Raw genomic sequence first — 22,075 nt, forward strand, 5'->3', positions numbered from 1 at the left:
TCTGCCTACACCACCCTTCCCATGGCACACGGTCACGCTAGACCTAATAGTAGATTTACCTCTTAGTCAAGGTTTTAACACAATTCTAGTGGTAGTAGACGCATTTTCCAAAATGGCACATTTCATGGCTCTAAAAGGGGTTCCCACTGCTAAGCAGCTAGCTAGACACTTCAGTACACAGATAGTGAAGATTCACGGAATCCCAAAGGTTGTCATTTCAGACAGGGGTACACAATTCATGTCTCGTTTTTGGAAGGCCTTCCTAGAAGGCCTGGGGATCGAAGCCAGATATTCAACCAGCTACCACCCTGAGACAGATGGACAAACGGAGAGGGTGAACCAAGAGTTAGAGCAGTATCTAAGGTTGTTCCTTTTAAAACAAGATGGTGAGTGGTCGGGTTATTTATGGGCAGCCGAGTTTGCACACAATAACGCCAAAAATGTCTCTACAGGCTATTCCCCATTTTACCTGAACTATGGCCGACACCCAAATTCCACAATAAGACAAACTGATCTATCGGTCCCAGCAGCAAAAGATTTAGTATCTTACCTAAAACTAGTCCACCAAACAGCTATTCAAAACTTAGAACAGGCCAAAAACAAATATAAGACTTATGCAGATAAAAGGAGACGAGAGGGCCCTCTCTTAGAGAAAGGGGACAGTGTTTGGTTAAGCACAAAGAACCTTAGGTTAAAAGGTAACAGAAATTTTCAACCCAGATTTATTGGGCCCTATCTGATAGAAGAAAAGATGTCTCAAGTTACTTATTGGTTAAGGCTACCAACCAAGCTGAAAATTCATCCAGTCTTTCATGTGTCGTTGTTGAAAAAAGCACCACCAGAACTGTGGAAAAACCTGGCTCCAAAACCCATCCACTTAGAATCTGGAGCTGAGTTTGAAGTAAAAGAAATTCTCGATTCAAAGGAGACTAACAGAAGGTTGTACTACTTGGTGGATTGGAAGGGCTATGGACCAGAGGAGCTATCTTGGGAATTGGAATCAGATGTTCATGCTCCAAGATTGGTGAAATCTTTTCACCAAAAATTCCCTATGAAGCCAAGATTGAGAGGACCTCCTTTGTTGGAGGGTACTGTCAGACCTCCACAAGGTGCCTTGACAATATTGAGCACATTGCAAGACAAAAGTCATGGCCCAAGAGAAAGAATAATGACAAGGACCAATGGTTGGACTAAACTGAACCGAAAAAGGCACTCTAAGATGGCCGCCACCTTCGAATCGGCGGCGGTCTAGTTTATTTCCCCACAGGTGTTCTGAGGCTGTGTGAAGCGCGCGCGCTGAATCAAACGCGCACTTCACTGAAGATTCAACTGAGTATGCACGTTCAGGAAAGGCTCCACAGAACTTTAGTACCAGAGAAATAATTCGTCGGTGTTGGACTTGGCCCTTTTTGCAGGGTCATCCCTAAACTTTTTGCCTTCCTCCTGTATTTTTTCTGACCTGTTGTTGGCTGTTTTATGACTCTGGGCACCTTACCACTGCTGACCAGTGCTAAGGTGCATATGCTCTCCCTATGGTAAAATGTATACATTGATTGGTGTCCATGTTTGGCTTATTCGGTTTACTATCAGCCCCTAGTAAAGTGCACCAGGAGTGCCAGGGCTTGTAAATGCGAATGTGGCTGGTGGGCCTGCAGCACTGGTTGTGCCACCCACAGAAGCGGCCTAGTAAAATGTGTCTAGGGTCTGCCACTGCAGACCCTGCGTGCAGTCTGGACTGTCGCGCTGACTGCGCAAGTGCCCCCACTTGCCAGTCCCTCAACCTTCCCTTACCTACATATTAGCCACCCCTCTGGTAGGCCCAAGGGCATGGTGCATTGTAGGCATAAGGTAGGACATGCCCTGATGTGTGTGGCATGTCTTAGTAGTGAATTACAGCCATTTTCGTTTTTCACTATTGAAGGCTACCTGCTCTCCATAGGCCAGAATGGGCTGCTGGAGTCACTACACGCTGTGACCCCAGTGGACTCATAGAGCATGGTAGAATATCAAGTTTAGTATGCCTGAACTCAGAATAATAAAATACTTCTTGTAGTCAAGTCTATTTTAATATCCTGGGTTTGTAAATACTACTTTTAGAAAGTTAGTGTTTACTGACCTGGCCATTTCAGTCCGCCTCTGCTGTGTGTGTGTGTTCTGCCTAGCAACAGTAAGGAGCAGGGTTGGGGAATCCCCAGAGACAGGCTGGCTGCCAGGTGGTGGGTAGAGAGATTACACCAGGATGGGTGGGAGGAGTACACCTTGACTCTTGAATAGACCTGTGCTCTGCCACCACAAAGCCGGCGCCACCCCCTGTGGAGCGGCTGATGTCTCTGCCCTGCTGCTGAAAGGAAAGAGCAGAGTCACCATAACAAAGTGCTCCAGAACTGGACTGAGCCAGGCCCAGGCCCCCTGGCGCTAAAGAACAAAAGAATCACTGTATAAAAGTAGGAGCCTGGCTCCTAAGAAATCAGAATCCTGTTTACCACAAAGAACCTCTGCCCGACTAGAAGGAGAAGAAGACGCCGGATGAGCTGGCCTGCTGCTTGCCTTGCTGAGAAAGGAGAGGAAGAGACTTACTGAAAAGACTTTGCTACTTTGTGCTTGAACATTCTCCAAGGGCTTGATCCGAGCTTGCCCCCTGAACTGAACCCCAGGAACAGTGGGTTCTCTGTGCTTCTTGCTCATCCTCCAATTCGAGCCGTGTGGGCATCCCGCTGGAAAAGAGACTGCGCCCCTCATCGCCCCTCCTAGGGCCGTGACACTCAGAAGCTCGCCTGCCTCAAACCCGTGAGAGCCCCGCTCCGTCCCGAGCCGCTCTCTGTCCCCGGGCCAGGCCGCCTGCATCCCTGTCACCGCCTGCTACTGGAGCGCGCTGACCGCGCTATCACCCCTCCTGCCGGAAGCCGTCCGACGACTGTGATCTATGCCGGGTCATCCAGCTGCACTGACCGTGCCCTGTGACCCCGCTTCGCTATCCCCGGACATCTCAGGCCGCGCCGCCCCCGCTGTGGAGACCCTCCTGCACCGCCGTGCTAAAGGGTCGCTGGCCGCGCCTGCCTACGTGCCCACACCTGCTGATTGAGGACCCAAGAACACTTCCCAAGCTGAGAGTCGCACCGACCTGTGCCGACTCTCCACATCACGAAAGAAGTTCCAGTATCGGGCTCGGGGCCCGCAACGCCTTATTTCCCCGTTCGCAGGAGCCGATCTCTGTGAGTACTGGAACCACAAGTAACAATTGCAAGAGACTACAAGGTCTCCATTTGAAGCTACGAACAAAGAACATTTGCCTGCTTTATAACCTGGTGGCCTAGCGAAAACGTTATTGGTCTTGTGATAAGTCTGCTGAGATATATATACCTTATTTTTACATAAAGAATCGTATTTTTATATATATCCAAGTCTGGTGTCCGTTTCTGGGGGGATTGATGTATTTACTGTGTGTACGATTGTAAGTGCTTAACCAACAACGCCTGAGGAATCGCCTTGGCTGCTCACGCCACGCACCTAGAGGGTGAGCAAGGGTCATTCGCGAGGGGTTATCCTGCGCCCTGACGTGGAGGCGAGGGTTCCTGCTTGACACAAGGGCGACCTTGCGCCAACCAGAGATCCCCGACTCTAACATTGTTGGCAGCGGCTGGGATTTCGGATTTGCACTTGTAATTTGCATACAGTGAATTATTAATCACCAGATAGTGAGAGCAGACCAAGTAACGCAGCCACAGGTTTTCATTTTTGAACTTTGTTGAGACATCTGCCATTACTGCAACCATGCCTGGCTCACTCTCTGCTGGAAGAGCGCTCTCTGTGATTTCTGGAATAGATGAGGTGGATTGGGAGAGACTGGAAGGCTACACGATGGAGCAATTGAAAGGCTACAGTGTAAAATTCCGAGTTCCCCATGCTGGATTCAAGAGGAAGAACCAGTACACCAAGGCGTTGAGAGCCTGGAAGGAGTCACGAGACCCACAGAATGCGGGGGACATCATTCCACCCGACAACCTTGAGGAGCCCAGCAGAGTCCTGTCCCCAGAGGAGCTGGCAGACAGGGCAGCAGACAGGGCGCATGCAATGGAGATGGCAAAGTTGGCAGGACAAATGGAAATGGAGAAGCAGAAGTTGGCCTTGGAGGCACAACGACGCCAAATGGATCATGATCTAAAAATGAGGGAGTTGGATCGCAAGATCAAGAGTTTAGACCGCTCTCCCTCTGGTGGCAGCAATATTGAGTTTTACAGTGCTGAGAGAGTAGTACGCACACCCAGAGATGTGGCGCCTGACTTGAAGGAGGGGGTTAACATACACCAGGAGGTTCAAGGGCATGAGGTAGCCCCAGTAGTGCGCAGTGTCCCTGAAGGGAATAGGGTAACTGGCGCAGGGGTTCATAGTCCTAGTGGAGGGAGGGACACTCTACTGACTCTAGCTGAGAGGTACAGGGAGAGGGGTTCCCCCAAAATTGAAGTCCTGGTGGGTGAGTGTGAAGACCGCCCAGAAGAGTGTGGGCTGTGGGAAAGAGACAGTCAGATACTGTCTTGCCAGTCTCAGGAGAGTGGTGTGGAGTACGTGTGTGAGGCACTGGATGGTAAGGTGAAGGATAGTTTGGTTAACCCTGCTAGGGGGCTGTGTGATCCAATTGTGGGAGAGCATATTGTAAGTCCCTGTTTTCCAGAGCTGTGCCAACACCTGTTGGAGAGTGAGTTCTCTGACCGCAGAGAACTCCCATTGGAGGCAGACCTTTTGGTGGATTCCAGAGGGTCTGGAGAGGCATTGGGGAGTGACCCTGTGGGGAGTGGCTCAGGTATCTTCCAACCCAGAGTGGTGGAAGTGGTGCAGAGTAGCCCAGCTAGGTCCCATGGTAGTGGGAGGGGTGTAGGGGCTCACGTCCTGTCTCAGTGGAGAAGGAGTGAGTGTGGGGCTGCGTGCCCCCAGGTGCCCGAAACCCAGTCTCAGAGCCTGGATGGTTCTTTAAGGGAACACCAGGCGGGGAGCCTAGGCTGTCCTGATGGGCCGCCCGTTGAGGGGGATCCCCTAGTGTCTGGTGAGCTGGGAGTGTCTGTAAGCAGGCCTCCATCAGTTCTGGTGTCTGGCAGTACCGCTCCAGTTGGGAGGGTGCAGAGGTCCAGATTGAGGGGTGAGAGGGGGAAAGAGTCCCCAGTGGAAGAACCAGTGGGTCAGGGGCCAGCCAGAAGGGCTGCGTCCCCCGTGAGTGACCATGGCGACACCACTTCTGTCCTGGGGGATCTTCAGGCACTGTCAGATGGGCAGGGGTCGGGAGATCAGCGCCAGGCAGACTGTCACACGACACATGAGTTATGTGTCACCCTCAGGGGGGGCATGCGTGCTCCCCGGGAAGTCGTGGTGCGCCAGGCGAGCGTTCAACCGCATGGGTTGGTCCCAGGCTTGGGAAGCCAGGTTCAGGTGTTGTCTGACCTGGAGGGTGGGACTACTGTAATCAGTGTCCTGACCCATGTTGCTTCTGGGGGTACCACGCCAGTTGGGAGTGGGAAGTACTCTGGAAGGGGGTGCAGAGGGAGGGAGTCCTCGCCTCTGACCCCGGCTCAACTGAAGGGTTTAGACCCTAGGTTGGAGGGCCAGGTTCAGGATGTCCCCCCGGACCTGGACGCCCAGTTGCAGGATAGAACACCTGAACTGGTGGGCGAATTGCGCAGGACACCTGCCCCAGGTGCCCTGGTAATTCTGGAAGGGGGTACCACTCCAGGTGGGAGGGTACAGAGCCCCAAGGAGAAGGACCGGGTGTGGGAGAGGCCACCCCAGTCTTGGGTCCAGCCGCCGGGTACAGTCCTGGGGCTGGTGGGTCAGTGCCAGGATGTCATACCTGACCTGACAAGGGGGAGAATGGACAAAGGGTGCCAAGCACCTGGGGCTACTGCCCCCCGCTCCCTGGCGCCACAGAGGATTGAGAGCCCTGAGAGGCATACGGCCTGGGTCTCATCCCTGACTACTGTCAGTGGCCACTGTAGCATTTTGCTGTCTGTCTGTTGGGACACACCTGTGGGCCAGTTAAGGTTAGGTGCTGTACAGGTGGTGTCCACAGGTGAGGAGAAGGGTTCCCCATGGATTGGCTTGGTGGGCCCTGAGAGTATGGATAGAGGGAGTCCGATAGGTTCAGATTGGCGTAGAAATGGAGTCTGCCCCTGCAGTTGTGGGCCAGGTCCTTGTTCTATCGCCCCAAGCAGGGAAGACCATCACGGTGGTGATTGGTCTACCCTGCGTTTCGGCTGGAAGGGGGTTGTGTTGGACTTGGCCCTTTTTGCAGGGTCATCCCTAAACTTTTTGCCTTCCTCCTGTATTTTTTCTGACCTGTTGTTGGCTGTTTTATGACTCTGGGCACCTTACCACTGCTGACCAGTGCTAAGGTGCATATGCTCTCCCTATGGTAAAATGTATACATTGATTGGTGTCCATGTTTGGCTTATTCGGTTTACTATCAGCCCCTAGTAAAGTGCACCAGGAGTGCCAGGGCTTGTAAATGCGAATGTGGCTGGTGGGCCTGCAGCACTGGTTGTGCCACCCACAGAAGCGGCCTAGTAAAATGTGTCTAGGGTCTGCCACTGCAGACCCTGCGTGCAGTCTGGACTGTCGCGCTGACTGCGCAAGTGCCCCCACTTGCCAGTCCCTCAACCTTCCCTTACCTACATATTAGCCACCCCTCTGGTAGGCCCAAGGGCATGGTGCATTGTAGGCATAAGGTAGGACATGCCCTGATGTGTGTGGCATGTCTTAGTAGTGAATTACAGCCATTTTCGTTTTTCACTATTGAAGGCTACCTGCTCTCCATAGGCCAGAATGGGCTGCTGGAGTCACTACACGCTGTGACCCCAGTGGACTCATAGAGCATGGTAGAATATCAAGTTTAGTATGCCTGAACTCAGAATAATAAAATACTTCTTGTAGTCAAGTCTATTTTAATATCCTGGGTTTGTAAATACTACTTTTAGAAAGTTAGTGTTTACTGACCTGGCCATTTCAGTCCGCCTCTGCTGTGTGTGTGTGTTCTGCCTAGCAACAGTAAGGAGCAGGGTTGGGGAATCCCCAGAGACAGGCTGGCTGCCAGGTGGTGGGTAGAGAGATTACACCAGGATGGGTGGGAGGAGTACACCTTGACTCTTGAATAGACCTGTGCTCTGCCACCACAAAGCCGGCGCCACCCCCTGTGGAGCGGCTGATGTCTCTGCCCTGCTGCTGAAAGGAAAGAGCAGAGTCACCATAACAAAGTGCTCCAGAACTGGACTGAGCCAGGCCCAGGCCCCCTGGCGCTAAAGAACAAAAGAATCACTGTATAAAAGTAGGAGCCTGGCTCCTAAGAAATCAGAATCCTGTTTACCACAAAGAACCTCTGCCCGACTAGGAGGAGAAGAAGACGCCGGATGAGCTGGCCTGCTGCTTGCCTTGCTGAGAAAGGAGAGGAAGAGACTTACTGAAAAGACTTTGCTACTTTGTGCTTGAACATTCTCCAAGGGCTTGATCCGAGCTTGCCCCCTGAACTGAACCCCAGGAACAGTGGGTTCTCTGTGCTTCTTGCTCATCCTCCAATTCGAGCCGTGTGGGCATCCCGCTGGAAAAGAGACTGCGCCCCTCATCGCCCCTCCTAGGGCCGTGACACTCAGAAGCTCGCCTGCCTCAAACCCGTGAGAGCCCCGCTCCGTCCCGAGCCGCTCTCTGTCCCCGGGCCAGGCCGCCTGCATCCCTGTCACCGCCTGCTACTGGAGCGCGCTGACCGCGCTATCACCCCTCCTGCCGGAAGCCGTCCGACGACTGTGATCTACGCCGGGTCATCCAGCTGCACTGACCGTGCCCTGTGACCCCGCTTCGCTATCCCCGGACATCTCAGGCCGCGCCGCCCCCGCTGTGGAGACCCTCCTGCACCGCCGTGCTAAAGGGTCGCTGGCCGCGCCTGCCTACGTGCCCACACCTGCTGATTGAGGACCCAAGAACACTTCCCAAGCTGAGAGTCGCACCGACCTGTGCCGACTCTCCACATCACGAAAGAAGTTCCAGTATCGGGCTCGGGGCCCGCAACGCCTTATTTCCCCGTTCGCAGGAGCCGATCTCTGTGAGTACTGGAACCACAAGTAACAATTGCAAGAGACTACAAGGTCTCCATTTGAAGCTACGAACAAAGAACATTTGCCTGCTTTATAACCTGGTGGCCTAGCGAAAACGTTATTGGTCTTGTGATAAGTCTGCTGAGATATATATACCTTATTTTTACATAAAGAATCGTATTTTTATATATATCCAAGTCTGGTGTCCGTTTCTGGGGGGATTGATGTATTTACTGTGTGTACGATTGTAAGTGCTTAACCAACAACGCCTGAGGAATCGCCTTGGCTGCTCACGCCACGCACCTAGAGGGTGAGCAAGGGTCATTCGCGAGGGGTTATCCTGCGCCCTGACGTGGAGGCGAGGGTTCCTGCTTGACACAAGGGCGACCTTGCGCCAACCAGAGATCCCCGACTCTAACAGTCGGGAATTCGTCCGAATATCGTCCGCTAGTCCCGTCGGGAGTAGTTTAGGTCAGTGCAAAAGATTTTCCAGCTTCGTACCTGGTGTTTCTTCCTCATTATTCTCGTCAAAGGAAGAAGGAGTCCTGGCGGCTAGAAGTTCACTCGAAGTTATCCAGAGGAAAGAAAGAAGAGAACAAATAAGCTAAGTGAAAATACAGTTGAATAAAGATAGAATATTTCGTAAGCATAATGTAAATAGAAAGACTTGAGGCTTAGACAGATACTTACCCACAAGACGTATTCGACCGTTTCCTCTGCTAATAAGAGGAAAGTTTATCGAACCTGAGACAAAATGTTAGACGATGTATAAGGTCAAAGATTTATAACAGATACTTTCCAGTACAGAGTTGCACAGCAATACCCTACAAGAAAGTAAGAGGAGAGTTACATTTTAAAACAACTGACAGTTAGAACAAGATTACTTAGAAGAATAGAAGCACCACTCAAGAAGTAAGTGAAGTAAAAGCCATTCAATTATACTTACCCAAGGTGAGGTAGGAGGTAGAAGGGGCTAAAAGTATTATTTGTTTGATAGGTGAATCGGTCTGGTGTTTAAACAAGAAAACAAGAGCAAGCAACACAACGAAGATAGAGGAGAGGCACAGTACTTGAAAACTTGGGTAGGCATAGACTCTAGGAGAGAAAGGAAAGAGCGAAATAAAGTAGAATAAGTGATTAATTAATCTTGTTTGCTATTTAGATTCTCTCAGACAATATTCAGTCTGCAGTTCGGAAGAAGAAGCAGGCGAAGGAGAGAAGACGAGTTTCAGGACCAGTCTCTTCTTGGTTTATTATTTTATCCACTCCCCCTTCCCCCCAGAGGGTAGTCTTGGAATCTAGATATCTTACTGGATCTCCGGAGTGCCTTTGAGGGGGAGTTGGGAACCAGCATCTCTGTTCCTGTGTAACACTCAAGTACGAATTTCTCTGCATCTTGACAACAACAAATCCAAACAGTTCAAGGTGTCGTGGGCCAGCACCAATGTCGGGAAGACCAGCAAAACAGTACCTTTAGAAATGTAGGGCATTGGCGACCGCTCGATGAGCCCGAAGGGCCGGCATCTGAAGGCATCAGTTTCGGAGGTCAGTGCAGGAGTTGTGGGGCCCTTGAAATCACATGCGTTGCAGATCGAACTCCTCGCGGTTGAAGTTGGGATTGCCGGTGTCGGTGGGCGTCGGGGCTGCGGTGCGAAGTGCAGCAGTGCAGCCGGCGGTGCGCTCAGGTCACGGTGCAGACAGCGGCTCAGTCACAGTCGTCCAGCGACCTCGGTGAGACCAGGGCTGTGGTGGGAAGTGATGCGGTACTCGTCACGGTGCTGGCAAGCCACAGTGCAAGCAGCGGCGCTGTCGTTGTTGCAGCGCTGTCGTCTGCTGATGAACTGGAGTCGATGGCACCGGCAGCGGTGGACCAAGGTTGTGGTGGGGGGTGAGGATGGTGCGTTGTGTAACTAACGAGCGGTGCCCTCAAACCACAGTGTAAGCAGCGATGTCGATGTCAGTATTGAGCGGTGTCGGGGATACCAGGCTGCATCCTGCAGTGAGGAGGTGCAAAGTGCGGTGCCCACAGGTCGCTGTGCAAGCAGCGGCTCGGTGACAGCGTCAGGTGGCATCGTCGGTGAGACCAGAGTTGCGGTGTGGCAGTGCCCTCTGTGGTGCCTTCAGGACATGGAGTCAGCAGCGGCATCGTAGACGGCGTCAGGCTGCCTTTTCTTCTGTTGCAGCACAAAACACACAGTCCCCAGTGCTGGTGGCAGAAGAACTTGAAGTTTTTGCTGTTCCTGAGACTTCTTGAAGAGGAGGCAAGCTCTACCTCAAGCCTTTGGAGAAACTCAATAAAGAAGTTGTAGAAAGTTCAGTCCATTCCTTTCACTGCCCAGGACAGAAGCAGCCACTGCCGACCAACACAGCAAAGCACTCAGCAAAGTGGTATTTTCTCCTCACAGCTTCTCCAGCTCTTCTTCTTGGCAGTCTTTTTGGTCCAAAAGAGTTCTAAAGTTCTGGGGTCTGGGTCCCCATATTTATACCCCAATTTCCTTTCTCCTCTCTGGCAGAGAATGTCTGTACTTAGTCCAAACCAGTTGGGTCCTCTCTGACCCAGCTTCCCTGCAGGAGGCAGAGACTGCATTGTCCAAGGCAGACAGGGCCTATTCAGGTGCAAGGGAAATCTCCTCCCACCACTCTAAATGCAGAACTGGCCTATTCAGGGGTTATTGAAAACTCCTCCCACTACTCTGAATGCAGCCCAAGTCTATTCAGCCCTGCCCTGACTCATCCAGACTCTCTGAATCCACTGCGCACCCCAGCCCCTGTCACTCCAAAGCAAGACAGTCAATACACATCCTAGCACACAGGATGGCTAAGCAAGAAAATGCCTACTTTCTAAAAGTGGTATTTTTAAACACAGGATGTAAAAATCACCTTCACTAAAAGATGAACTTTAACATTCTGAGTTCAGGCATCTTAATCGTTATCTTCCTATTTGGTCCCAATAGGAAGTTATATGTATAAGATGTTATAAATAAATTCCCATTCTACCCTATTGGACAGATAGCCTTTCCATAGTGAAAAACAAAATGCACTGTAATTCACTACCAGGACATGTCACACACACACCTGTACATGTCCTACCTTTAACATACACAGCACCCTGCTCACAGGGGTAACTTGAGCCTACCTAAGGGGTGACTAATTTGTAAGAAAAGGGAACATTGGGGACTGGCAAGTACTTGCCAGGTCGACATGGCAGTTACAAACTGAGCGCAGACTCTGCAGTGGCAGGTCGAGTTACCTTTTCAGGGCTGCTCATATGGGTGTGCTGCAGACCCACTAGTAGCATTTGATTTACAGGCCCTGGCACACTCAGTGCATTTACCAGGGGTGTACCAGTAAATCATATATGCCAATCAAAGAAACACCAATCCATAATACAAATTTCACAGAGAGCATATGCACTTTAGCACTGGATAGCAGTGGTAAAGTGCCCAGATTCCTAAAACCAACAACAGCAGGTCAGGAAAAATTGGAGGTATAAGCAAAAAGTTTGGACCCTGCAAAAAGGGCCATTTTTAACAGTGGCCTTATCACAAGCCATAGGCTGTTCACAGGTGCAAACTATGCACTTGCTAATTACCATTTGTGATCATTAGCAAGTGGCAGTTTGCATCAACTTCAAAGTTGCAGACTTCAGAGTAAGTGGTAATGCAGTTCGTGTGCTTGTTTTTTCTTCTGAATTGCAGAATACTGGAATGTGCACTTCTTGCCATTTCCATTTATCCCGGCAAACACCTATGCTTGGTGTAATTTGTTTATGACTTGTAGACCTGTTTGTGCCTGAATCGGGATTAGTGCACAATTTGTAATCAGTCCTTTCAGGGGCGGCTCTTCCGCTAAGGCGGAAGAGCGTCGCCCCACTGCCTTTTAACCGTGCCATAAAGGAAAAATAAAATTATAATAACTCGAGGTTATTATCATTTTATTTTTCCATGCTGAGTCAGTGGGGCGGGGCCAGCTTGGACAGCTCAGGGGGGAGCAATGGTGGCACTCTGTAAGTGCGCAATAATGTTTGGCCGCACATCTTGGGCTGGCCAAATATTCCTGCGCGCTCTGCATGTTCTCCACCCAGGCTGCATTGCAGCCTGGCTGGAGAACATTCCCAGGCTCCCATTCACTGGCTGAGTGCCGAACCACGGTGCTCAGACCAATCACAACGCTGCATTGCAACGTTGTGATTGGCTTAGGGGAGCCTGGGTGGTTCCTGTCCACACAAAAGCCAGGAAGAGGATGGAGGAGAGGCAGCTGCCAGCAGGTAGGTTATCTTTTTTTTTAACTGCAAATCCCCTCCCCCCGCCCCCACCCCACACCAGCTTCCCTGGAGCAGCCACAACTGAGTCCTTTATTAGTCTCCTTCTCGACAGTGGCCGCCTCCGATATGGAATTTCAGTCTTCTGAATGTCATGGCCATGCTGGCAGATCTTGAGCATTATTACTGCCCTATCCTGACATAGACAGTACAGTCATATGTTGCTTCTGATAGGTACGGTTTAAATGTGATAAATGTGATGCACTACCACTCTTCTTAAAGACAAGGATAACCATTTCATTCATTTTGAGCTAGGTAAAAAAGGCACTTCGGCGGATTTTCCACCAGAACAGAGAAGATTATGAGAAGAACGCTCGACTGGCTGCTGCTGAGATCCTATTGCTTGCTGACCCATCACTCTTCGATTTCAGGAACATTATCCTGGCTCTGGAGTCAATGGACAAAGAGACTTCCAAATTGCTGCTCTCCAAGATCAAAAATATTCTGCACTCTCAGCATTCATCAAGGTGAAGAACTACCTTTCTGCCTTAGCAGTGGTCTACAGCAGATCCATTTACATTTTCCCCGTGCTCTGCACTGTGGACAATTTTAAGACCTTCACACATTTACTGCTGATCCCTACTTTTTGGTGTTAATTTTTCAAAATAAACTACCACCTAATTGGTACAAAAAGAGACAACACTTTAGTATTGGATCTCTAAAATCATGGACGGTTGGGTGTAGGCCCATACCCAACCCATGCTGCATATTGACTTTAGGATGCGTGGTGAGGGTTAGCCTCATAGGGTTTGGGAGCAGTCCTGCAGCCCAACCCCAAACAGTGAGGGTTGGCTGCAGGGAAGGGTGGGCGTAGGCCAACACATGCTGCTCACAACCTTTAATAAAGTGGTTTGAGCACAAAGACCATATAGCAGGCTATACCCCGCGACTGCACCCCTAGCTGTGGATATGAAGAACAAGTTAGTCCACAGTAGAGATTGGGTGCAGGCTAGCCCCTGAAGTCAGACCCTACAAAAGAGATGGTTGGCTGATCAAGTGTTGGACGCATGGCCTGGCTAGAGCAGCCAATTCCTGTTGCGAACATCTGAAGGTCATGCACTGTCAGGCTTTTCTGCACAAAGCGTTAGCCTAAGGTTGTGGCCAAAGACCAACAACCACACATTGGGGATTGGGCAAATGGTGGGATGGGCAGTCAGCAAAGAGTGTTTCGAATAGTGGAATGCAAACGCATAGAAATTGGATGTAGTATATCATACAAAATTTAAACATCTTTGTAAAATCTATGCAACATGTAGGCTATGGTTTCTTTTGCTCATAAAGCATTACTGCGTGTTTAAAAAAACCTTAGAAATTCCCCGAAATAAACATAGAGTAAAATTATGGTTGCAAAACTAAATCCCAAATTGGCCAGAAATACATAAGTGTTTGCGACCTGTAACTCAAGCCTGCAGTGCACTGCTCATGAAATCATACTTGCCAACACTGATGACATCTCAAGTCACATTATCAGTCACCACACTCATGAAATGAGATATGACATCTCAAATGACATTATTGATGCCATTACTGTACACATAAGTGTAATGAGTGATGCTGTGTGTGCACGTCAAACAAGCAAATCACCGCCCTGCATGAATTTCGAAAAGACAAAATAGGCCTGCTGCAGATAGACCACTGACCCTTTTTGCAAAAGCAAGTATCTCAAGAACTACTGCAACACAATAAGCAGGCCTTCTCAGTGGAGGTCTATGTTCATGCCAACTTCATGTACATTTGTCATTACTGCAACACAATAAGCACGGCTTCTCAGTGGAGTTCTATGTTCATGCCAACTTCATGTCATTTGTCATTACTGCAACACAATAAGCACGCATTCTCAGTGGAGTTCTATGTTCATGACAACCTCATGTACATTTGTCATTACCGCAACACAATAAGCACGCCTTCTCAGTAGAGTTCTATGTTCATGACAACTTCATGTACATTTGTCATTACCGCAACACAATAAGCACGCCTTCTCAGTGGAGTTCTATGTTCATGCCAACTTCATGTACATTTTTAAAACAGTGGTAAAGTTATTAGCAAACCAATATGCCTTTTTAATGGAAAGTGCATCTGAACCATAACTAGAGTCTCTTTCAATGACACTTTGTAGTTATGGTTCTGCTGCACTTTCCATTGAAAGTACATTTTTTGCTTTACCTATAATATTGGGTCCAATGGACAAATCTCTTCCATGCTAATTGATTGAATACTAAATTGGTATGTCCACCACTTCAGTATCCTACAATTTGCACAATATCCTCACTCGGGAAAGAAGCACTTCCCACCATGTTTGTGAAACACGTATTTTAAAAGACTTATAAGGCAACATGATTAGCTACTAATCACAAAACAACCACTGGCAAAGCCAATGGATCTATCCTTGCTAAGCCTGTCCAATGGATAATGTTTTAACTTATTTTATTGCATACATATGCCACAAAAGAAAAAGAAAACAGGTATGAAGGCCATATGCTTCCAATATAATGTTAAAATTAGGAAAATCACATATTACTCCTAGAGAATAGCATGAGTCCTTCCTACCAGGCATGCAAAACTAGGACAGGTATAGAAAACATTTTCAGTTGTAATAACCATCACAAGAAAATATGATTCTTATAGGAGCAAACAACAGGTACTGTTGGCTGTGAAGTAATGTAACCTGAAGACATTTCTTAAACCTCAAAGATGAATAAAAAGAAATAACAAAAGCTTAAATAATAATAAGAAGAAACGCATTGGCAAAGGAAAGCATTGGCCGACCAGCAGTGGCATTCCCTGTAGATGGATGTGCGTGCACATGTGATTGGGCAAATGCTGTTACAGTGCAAGAGATCCAGTGGCTGAAATCTGCTGACCGACTGCCCCAAACTGTCCCACATTCTTCTAATTTATAAAATATTTTGATTAAATGAGGCTGGAAAACCAGCACACACTGTCTTTAGTCCCAACCGAAAAAAACACAATGAGTTAATTAAAGTAATAGCCGAAGTGGATGATGGGAGAATGCTGATTGCTTTGGGAGATCATCAATATATGTTTTTGTGGCTAATGCTAGTGTCAAAAATATCTGATTTATGCCTCAATTTAATGTTGCTATTCTGGTTTTTTTTTTAGAAACGTTTTCCAGCAAGCATTGAAAGACTCCCAATTAAATAACTATTACCGACTCTCAAGACTTGGTGGGTCTTCTGTGTTTTCAGGACTTATGGCAGGTAAAGTTCTTATAACTCTGTTAGGTTTGATGTTGTCATAATAATAACCGACTTAAGTTTTGGTATTTGTTTTTGTCACCATTTTGCATACTTTTTAAATGTTTCAGAGTGCAATACATTCTAGTAAAGTGCTTGAAAATCTTTTAAAACCTGGCTACACTTGTAAGTCTTAATTTCTATAGGAACGGTGATTACTTCAGTGACTAACAGAGATGCTGGCTGACGTTTGTGGTTATAGGCTGTATCCTAAATAAAATATAGGCAGACATGAAGTTGTACAGCCAGTGGTAGAGGTTAAGGCTTCATTGGCCCATAGGGAAAAGTCACCATGAAAATGCTTATCAGGGGCTTTTGTGAGTGGTTGTTTATTATTTTGCCAACTGCAATTTTGTCCATATTTGTAATTTTATAAATGTTTGCCTGGTGGTTACCATTTTATGCCTGCATCAGTAGGCCTGGGTTGTATATAATGTCATGCCATTGTTAAAGGGTAGAAGCCTTATCGGTTCACTGGCAACATTTATGCCTAACTCCATAGGTGTGATCTGTTTTTCATAAACTGTGCTAAAGCCCGTAGGCAGGTATTTTGTACATTGGAATATCGCAGATTACCGTACAAGGAAAGCGTTTTGGTGTTGGTGATCCACCGAAACAAACAATGTGAACAGAGGATAGCAGCATGATAATCATTATTAGTTGTATTAATAGGGATTTTATATTGTTGCAATAATTGGTTTTATACATATTTTTTACTTTACTGTAGTATATCAGATGGTTTATGACAAGGATGTTTGGTTTTCGGTTTCAACTGACTATCACAGTTAAAAACCCAACGGATTAAAAAAAAACACTAGATGGCCTCAAAGTTCTATTAGAACAACAAATTCAGTGTCTTCTCAAAAAATGGCCATGATGTGTGTATGGATAACAGCTCTTTGCTTTGAAATGGCATTGATTCACCGAACAGGCTAATGTGAAGATGTGTTGCTTTGTGTGGATTCCTGGGAGAGCAGCTGCCAATGCTGTGAAGCAGATCATAGCTACAGTAGCTGTTAGTTTTGTTCACGGCTTCTGTGCCAGGCAGCAGTGTACCCCTCAACACCTGGCATTACTACTGTTACCATCTAATACTACATGGTGGCAATGTAAGGACAGTAAACAAAGGAGGCCAACAGGGAAAAAATAGATTTTGCCTTAAAAACTTTGTCTCTATTACATTTTATGAATATAGCCTACTCCACTTTGAGCTGCCTAACCTGCAGTTTGAAAAACTTCACATGCTTTTCATATTTCCTAAATGCTGAAGAATTCTTAATAGCAATAACACTGCCAGAGGTCCGTTGAAGGGAAAAGCTATTGCACAGCTTTCAAAATTTAAATTTGTTTTACCTTTCTGGCATGATAACCAGAGACTAGGTGAATTCCTAGAGTGAAACAGTCCTGAACCAGTAGGGCATTTTAAAGCTTATTCGCAAAGTGTTTTGCCTCACGTATCCTTAAAGATCTGGCAGACTGGTCAAGAGAATGTAACTTAATACCAAAAAATCAAACTGGATTTAGAAAGGGCATCGGAACTATCTCGAATATCCTGTCAATTTCACTGATTGCTGAAAGATGCAAACCAGACAACAGGCCCTACATCTGTGTTATATAGATTTAAAAGCTGCTTTTGACAGCGTAGACCGGAAACTTATGTGGTCTAAATCAAAATCCTAAAATAAACCAGAGAGAATACTGAGGGGTCTACTGCTGTTTTATACAGATACCTGGGTACGTATAAATATTGGGAATTGAGCTAGAATATCCAGAAAAGTGTTTACCAACATGGGACTGAAACAGGGGTGCGTGTTGGCTCCGCGCCTATTTACTTTATTCATCTCAGACCTATCGGGAAAGCTTGATGGAATTAATTCCCATTCACTGAAGTTGGGCAAACTACAACTGTCTCATCTTGCCTAAGCAGTTGATATAGTTATTTTGAGCTTGACTAAGGTAGGCTTGACAAGACTACTAAACAATCTCTCTGAATTTCTGTCTGTAAATAAACTGGAACTCAATTTATCTAAAAGAAAATCAATACAAACCGAATAGCCTCTCATCACAACATTAGGCTAAAAGGCAATTTATTAGAGAATGTATCATGCTAAAAGTATTTGGGATTTTATGTAGATGATAAATTATCATCTTGAGACCAGAAAAAATATATGACGCAGCGAGCAGGGGCCCTAACATTTGCCCTTGAAGCACTTGCAAAGAAACTGGAGGGACCTTCATTATGAACTTTATTGATTACTATTTCTGCTAAAGCACTGCCAACACTATCATACACCAGTGCTGCTATGTATGGGAAGGATTCAGAAACTAATAATGAGTATTCATAAAAAGGTTCTATAACTCCCTGAGACCGCCTCGCCAGCGCAAATGCGCTTAGAGTTTGGGCTACTGAAACATTGAGCAGACTCTACACATACATAAATGTGTGGTATCAGATAAAACAAAATGTAGAGGAAAATAGTGTCAACGAATCCTTATAGCAGGAAATGGAACAGGATAAAAGCTCGCCAGCCTATAAATGTTTGGAACATGCGCTAAAGGTTACCTGTGCTACTGGTCTCTGGAATAAACATATGCCCTACCCAACCTTCAAGCTAACATTAAACAAGGCCGCAAAGTTCCATTCGCTACTGGTTGATAAAGGCATATTTTCTAAAAGAACTCATTCTTGGACAGTGATCAATAGTTATAAAACACTGAAACAAGCGGCCTATTTGGACTCCACTTTTTCTATCTACATACAAAGAAAATTAATTGCATTGCAGTTTGGAAAGTTCCCCACTCTTGCGGACGCCCCGCAATGGATGCATACGGAGAACGAAAAATGCTGGCTTTGTGGATATAAAAAGGAAGATTTGGTTCATCTTGTATGCCACTGTAAGATACTGCAACCAGAGCGAATTACATTTCTACAGAGAGCGTTCTTATAGGTATAAAATCGTGGAGAACCGCTATTATAAGAGTACTGGACTCTACCGACTCCCAAATGAACTGCAAATTGATTAAGTTTTTACGCATTCATGAACAAGAACTGAAAGCTAAGGCAGCTCAATGAGAAAAGCTGAAGAATACTTTTACAATTATGTACATCTTATGACGTTTTTAGACTAATGAAACTTATAGGAAATTATTTCTTTTTTTAAATAGTGTATGTAATATTGTTATGGTTTTAATTAACTGAGCAATAAATTATTAATATTATTATTATTATTATTATTATTATTACTGGATTAAAATGTGCTGGGACAGACACTGTATCTCTGTACAGGCATCACAGTTTACAGAATTGTGCTTGACTTCCATTAATGCTTAGAATTCATTTACAAAGAGTCTTTTATCACACAATCTTTAGGAAGAAACAGATACTTCTAGGGTTTTTCTCTGTACTACCGAACAGTACCGATCAGCCTGTGTTGCCCTCAAATCTGTTTTTAATATTTGTTCCCAGCCAATGGCAATCGAGGCTGCCTACATAATATTGCTGCCCTTAGCTATCAGGAGGTCACACACAAAAAAGAAAACCTCATGCAGTGGTGAACACTTTTTTCCTGAGATACATACGGTTTTGTATAAAACTAAAAGTATTGATCAATAAAACTCAATAAATGTATTCAGATATATCATTAAGATCAGTTTAGAAGATCAGTTTAGTAAACAGAATATTATTAATGCAGGAAGAGGAGTGCTACAACCCATGCTTTTTAATGCACTGCAGATCTGGGTACCACCTAACAAGCGGCCTGAAGCAATGCAGTGAAACACCACCAAATTTTCCACATTTGGTTGCTATTTTAATTTGGTTTTAGACACATATCAGGTCACTGCTGCTCAGTCACTAGTTCACAGGGTGATTTGGAAATATGATACTCATGTTTGTTTTTAGAATCGGAAACAGAGCGGGCAGGGAAGCAGATCTAAAGTCTGCTCCCCGCCGGTGAGAGCATTTTTCAAGCTCCCCTCCGCTGGGAGAAGACTCTGTGTTTGCTCCTGTTTGGCGGGAGTTTTAAAAATGCTCTTACCAGGTGGGAGAAAACACAAGTTTCTCTGCCTGTGCCAGTGCGAGTAGGGAAATTACTGGGGATGGGCTCCCTGGGACACAGCATCTGAGCTGGCCCGGGTGATGGGGGACCCAGGGACATTAAAGGCTCTGGGAGGGGCCGCATGTCCCCCTTCACATATTAATTAATTAATTAATTAATTAATTAATGGGGTCTCCGGGGCTCAATATGGCTTGGGGGCCATGTGGCCCCCCTTCCTTTTTGTATAAGCCAGGGGAATGGGGTCCGTAGGGCCTTTTGAAGACAGAAGGATGGGCCTAAAATTACTCTGGGAGGGGGGGTTGCGCGCCCCCTCCCAATAATTATACAATGTAGTCCTGGGCTGCTATTTTTTTGTGCCGCGATTTGTGCCGGGAGTCCTGCAGGATTGCAGCAAAAACTGACAGTTTTTTCGGCCCCAGGGAGGACCCTCTGGGTCCAGCCCATGGAGCTTAAGGGGGCACAGTATCCCCACCCTGCCCCCTTATATAATTTTTTTAGGTCTTGCCTAGCTTTGCAGTGCATGAGCTGGTCGCTCGGCAAGACATATAGTGAGAGAGGAGATTTCAGAAGGGGACTTGAAGCCCAGCACATCATTTTAATTGGGTCTCGTCAGCGTTTATGCTAAATGCTGGCTTCCCATTGAAAAGTATGCTTTTTGGTCACTGCCCTTTCTCCCTTTTGGACGGCCCATCCGGACTGGGTCGTCTGCTTCACGTCTGTCGTGAAGCAATTTCTTATCTAAGGAGGCGTGTTATATAAACAAGCCGTGAATCAAAGGATCCAATCTGGATGTGCCGTCCAAAACAAAGAAGCACTGACATAACTAACTTTCAGAAGCCCCTTGAGACTAATGGGTGTGCATGCCTGCCTCATACTCACCCTCTCCCGAAGGTGACAGTCTGCTCTGGCCCCACCTGTGCAAATTAACGTTCGGCCTCCCTCTCATCTTTCACTGTATAAACGCCTGTCGTACTGCCAGACAGCGCCTCCTGCCCCCGTGGCAGGTCCACCAAGCGCTACCGTAGTCCCTGCCGACGTTTGCAAGGACACAGCAATTCCTGCAACTGTCCTCTGAGCGACAAGAATAACAGCATGGACATCTGGTACCCCACGTGGCCCACAATGGAGCCATTATCCCTGCCGATTGCTGCTCACGCAACGTTGGTGGTAGAGCCCTAACGTACCCATGTACCCCAGTGTTTCCTTGACCTTGCAAGACTGGTGCCTCTATTCCCCCCTCCCATGGCACCCCCTGTGTGCAAAGGAATCTAGCCGTGTAAAGAATGGCGCCAACCCATGCTCTCCCATTGCTTTGCCCTATAATGCCTGGCGGTTGGCGCAGCAACTCCCCTGCCAACTCCCCTGCCCCCCTTCCAGATGCAGAGGACCGCCTAATGGATCCTGACAGGCCAGATTCTATTCTTCTTATCTTGTAAAACCTCCTCCGTGGCAACCTGGTTCCCTGCCTGAGCCTTGTAATTAGACCCTAACAGCTCTGTCTTAAGCTGGCGAGATGAGGGCCCCTATGTTCCTCCGCCCCCGCTTTCCCCACTTCCTCGCTCCGTCTCCCTCCAACATGCCCCGACACTGAAGTGTCTTATGCTGCCCATGCTGCATCACCCCCGGACAAACACCTTCCCTGCGGCACTCTGGGAAACACATCACCACCCAGGCTCACGGGATGTTTAGGCACTCTGAGATTCAGACACCACTCCCCTGCTCCAAAGCAGGCCAGTCCGAGCCTTGCCCGCCCCGAGCTCCCCTTTCTACCCTGCCATTCACTGCTATTGTCCTGCACAAAAACCCTGCGCTCCTGCGCCCACCCTACAACCAGAACAAAATAGGCCTCCTGCATCCCCTCTCGATGCTCCTCACTCCGATACTCAGTGCATAACCCCCAGGCCAAAAACCCCGACCGTGGTCGCCTGAGGACATTGGCCCATTTGCCCAGGATCACCGCATGTCAAGCCGAACTCCCATCGGACGCCCTGCCCAAAAGGCCATATCGCTCCCCCCTTTGGTCTCCGCCACTGCCCACTGTGGTCCATTTGGGCACCACTGACCGCTCGCAAACCTACTCCGAGCCTCCCATATCCCGAGGTCCCCCCACCTCCCCCACGAGCGCCAACCCTACCCCCAAGCTCCCCCGTGCCGCACTGGGCAACTACCATTTACCCCTCCCCATATCCACATTGGTGCCCCCCATTGCCATGCACAAGCACTTCACCTTTCTGCATCATCCTCATCCACTGTATATCCCACAGGCCGCTGCATGTTGGCAGCCAAAGCCTCGCACCCATCCTTCGCCAACGAATGGCACCCAAATCCCTGCTGTGCCACTACCACCACTCTGCCCATTTGCAGCCACCCTCAACC

At 47.7% G+C, this 22,075-nt stretch overlaps 1 protein-coding gene across 2 annotated transcripts in view; it reads left to right on the top strand.

The window, feature by feature from the left end:
- The window catches only part of LOC146867721 (microsomal triglyceride transfer protein large subunit-like), a 374,501-nt gene that overhangs the window by 256,760 nt on the left and 95,666 nt on the right, over window positions 1-22,075 (top strand). For both annotated transcript variants that reach the window (XR_014962100.1, XM_085607151.1), the window contains exons 13-14: window positions 12,643-12,854; window positions 15,508-15,605. Coding sequence is in view for 1 of the 2 variants with exons in the window: in XM_085607151.1 (XP_085463277.1) it covers window positions 12,643-12,854; window positions 15,508-15,605 (310 nt within the window). In the remaining variant the exon portion in view is untranslated. The remainder of the gene's footprint in view (window positions 1-12,642; window positions 12,855-15,507; window positions 15,606-22,075) is intronic.

The sequence above is a fragment of the Triturus cristatus genome, chromosome 1_2 (assembly GCF_964204655.1).
Source record: "Triturus cristatus chromosome 1_2, aTriCri1.1, whole genome shotgun sequence".
Classification (NCBI taxonomy): domain Eukaryota; kingdom Metazoa; phylum Chordata; class Amphibia; order Caudata; family Salamandridae; genus Triturus; species Triturus cristatus.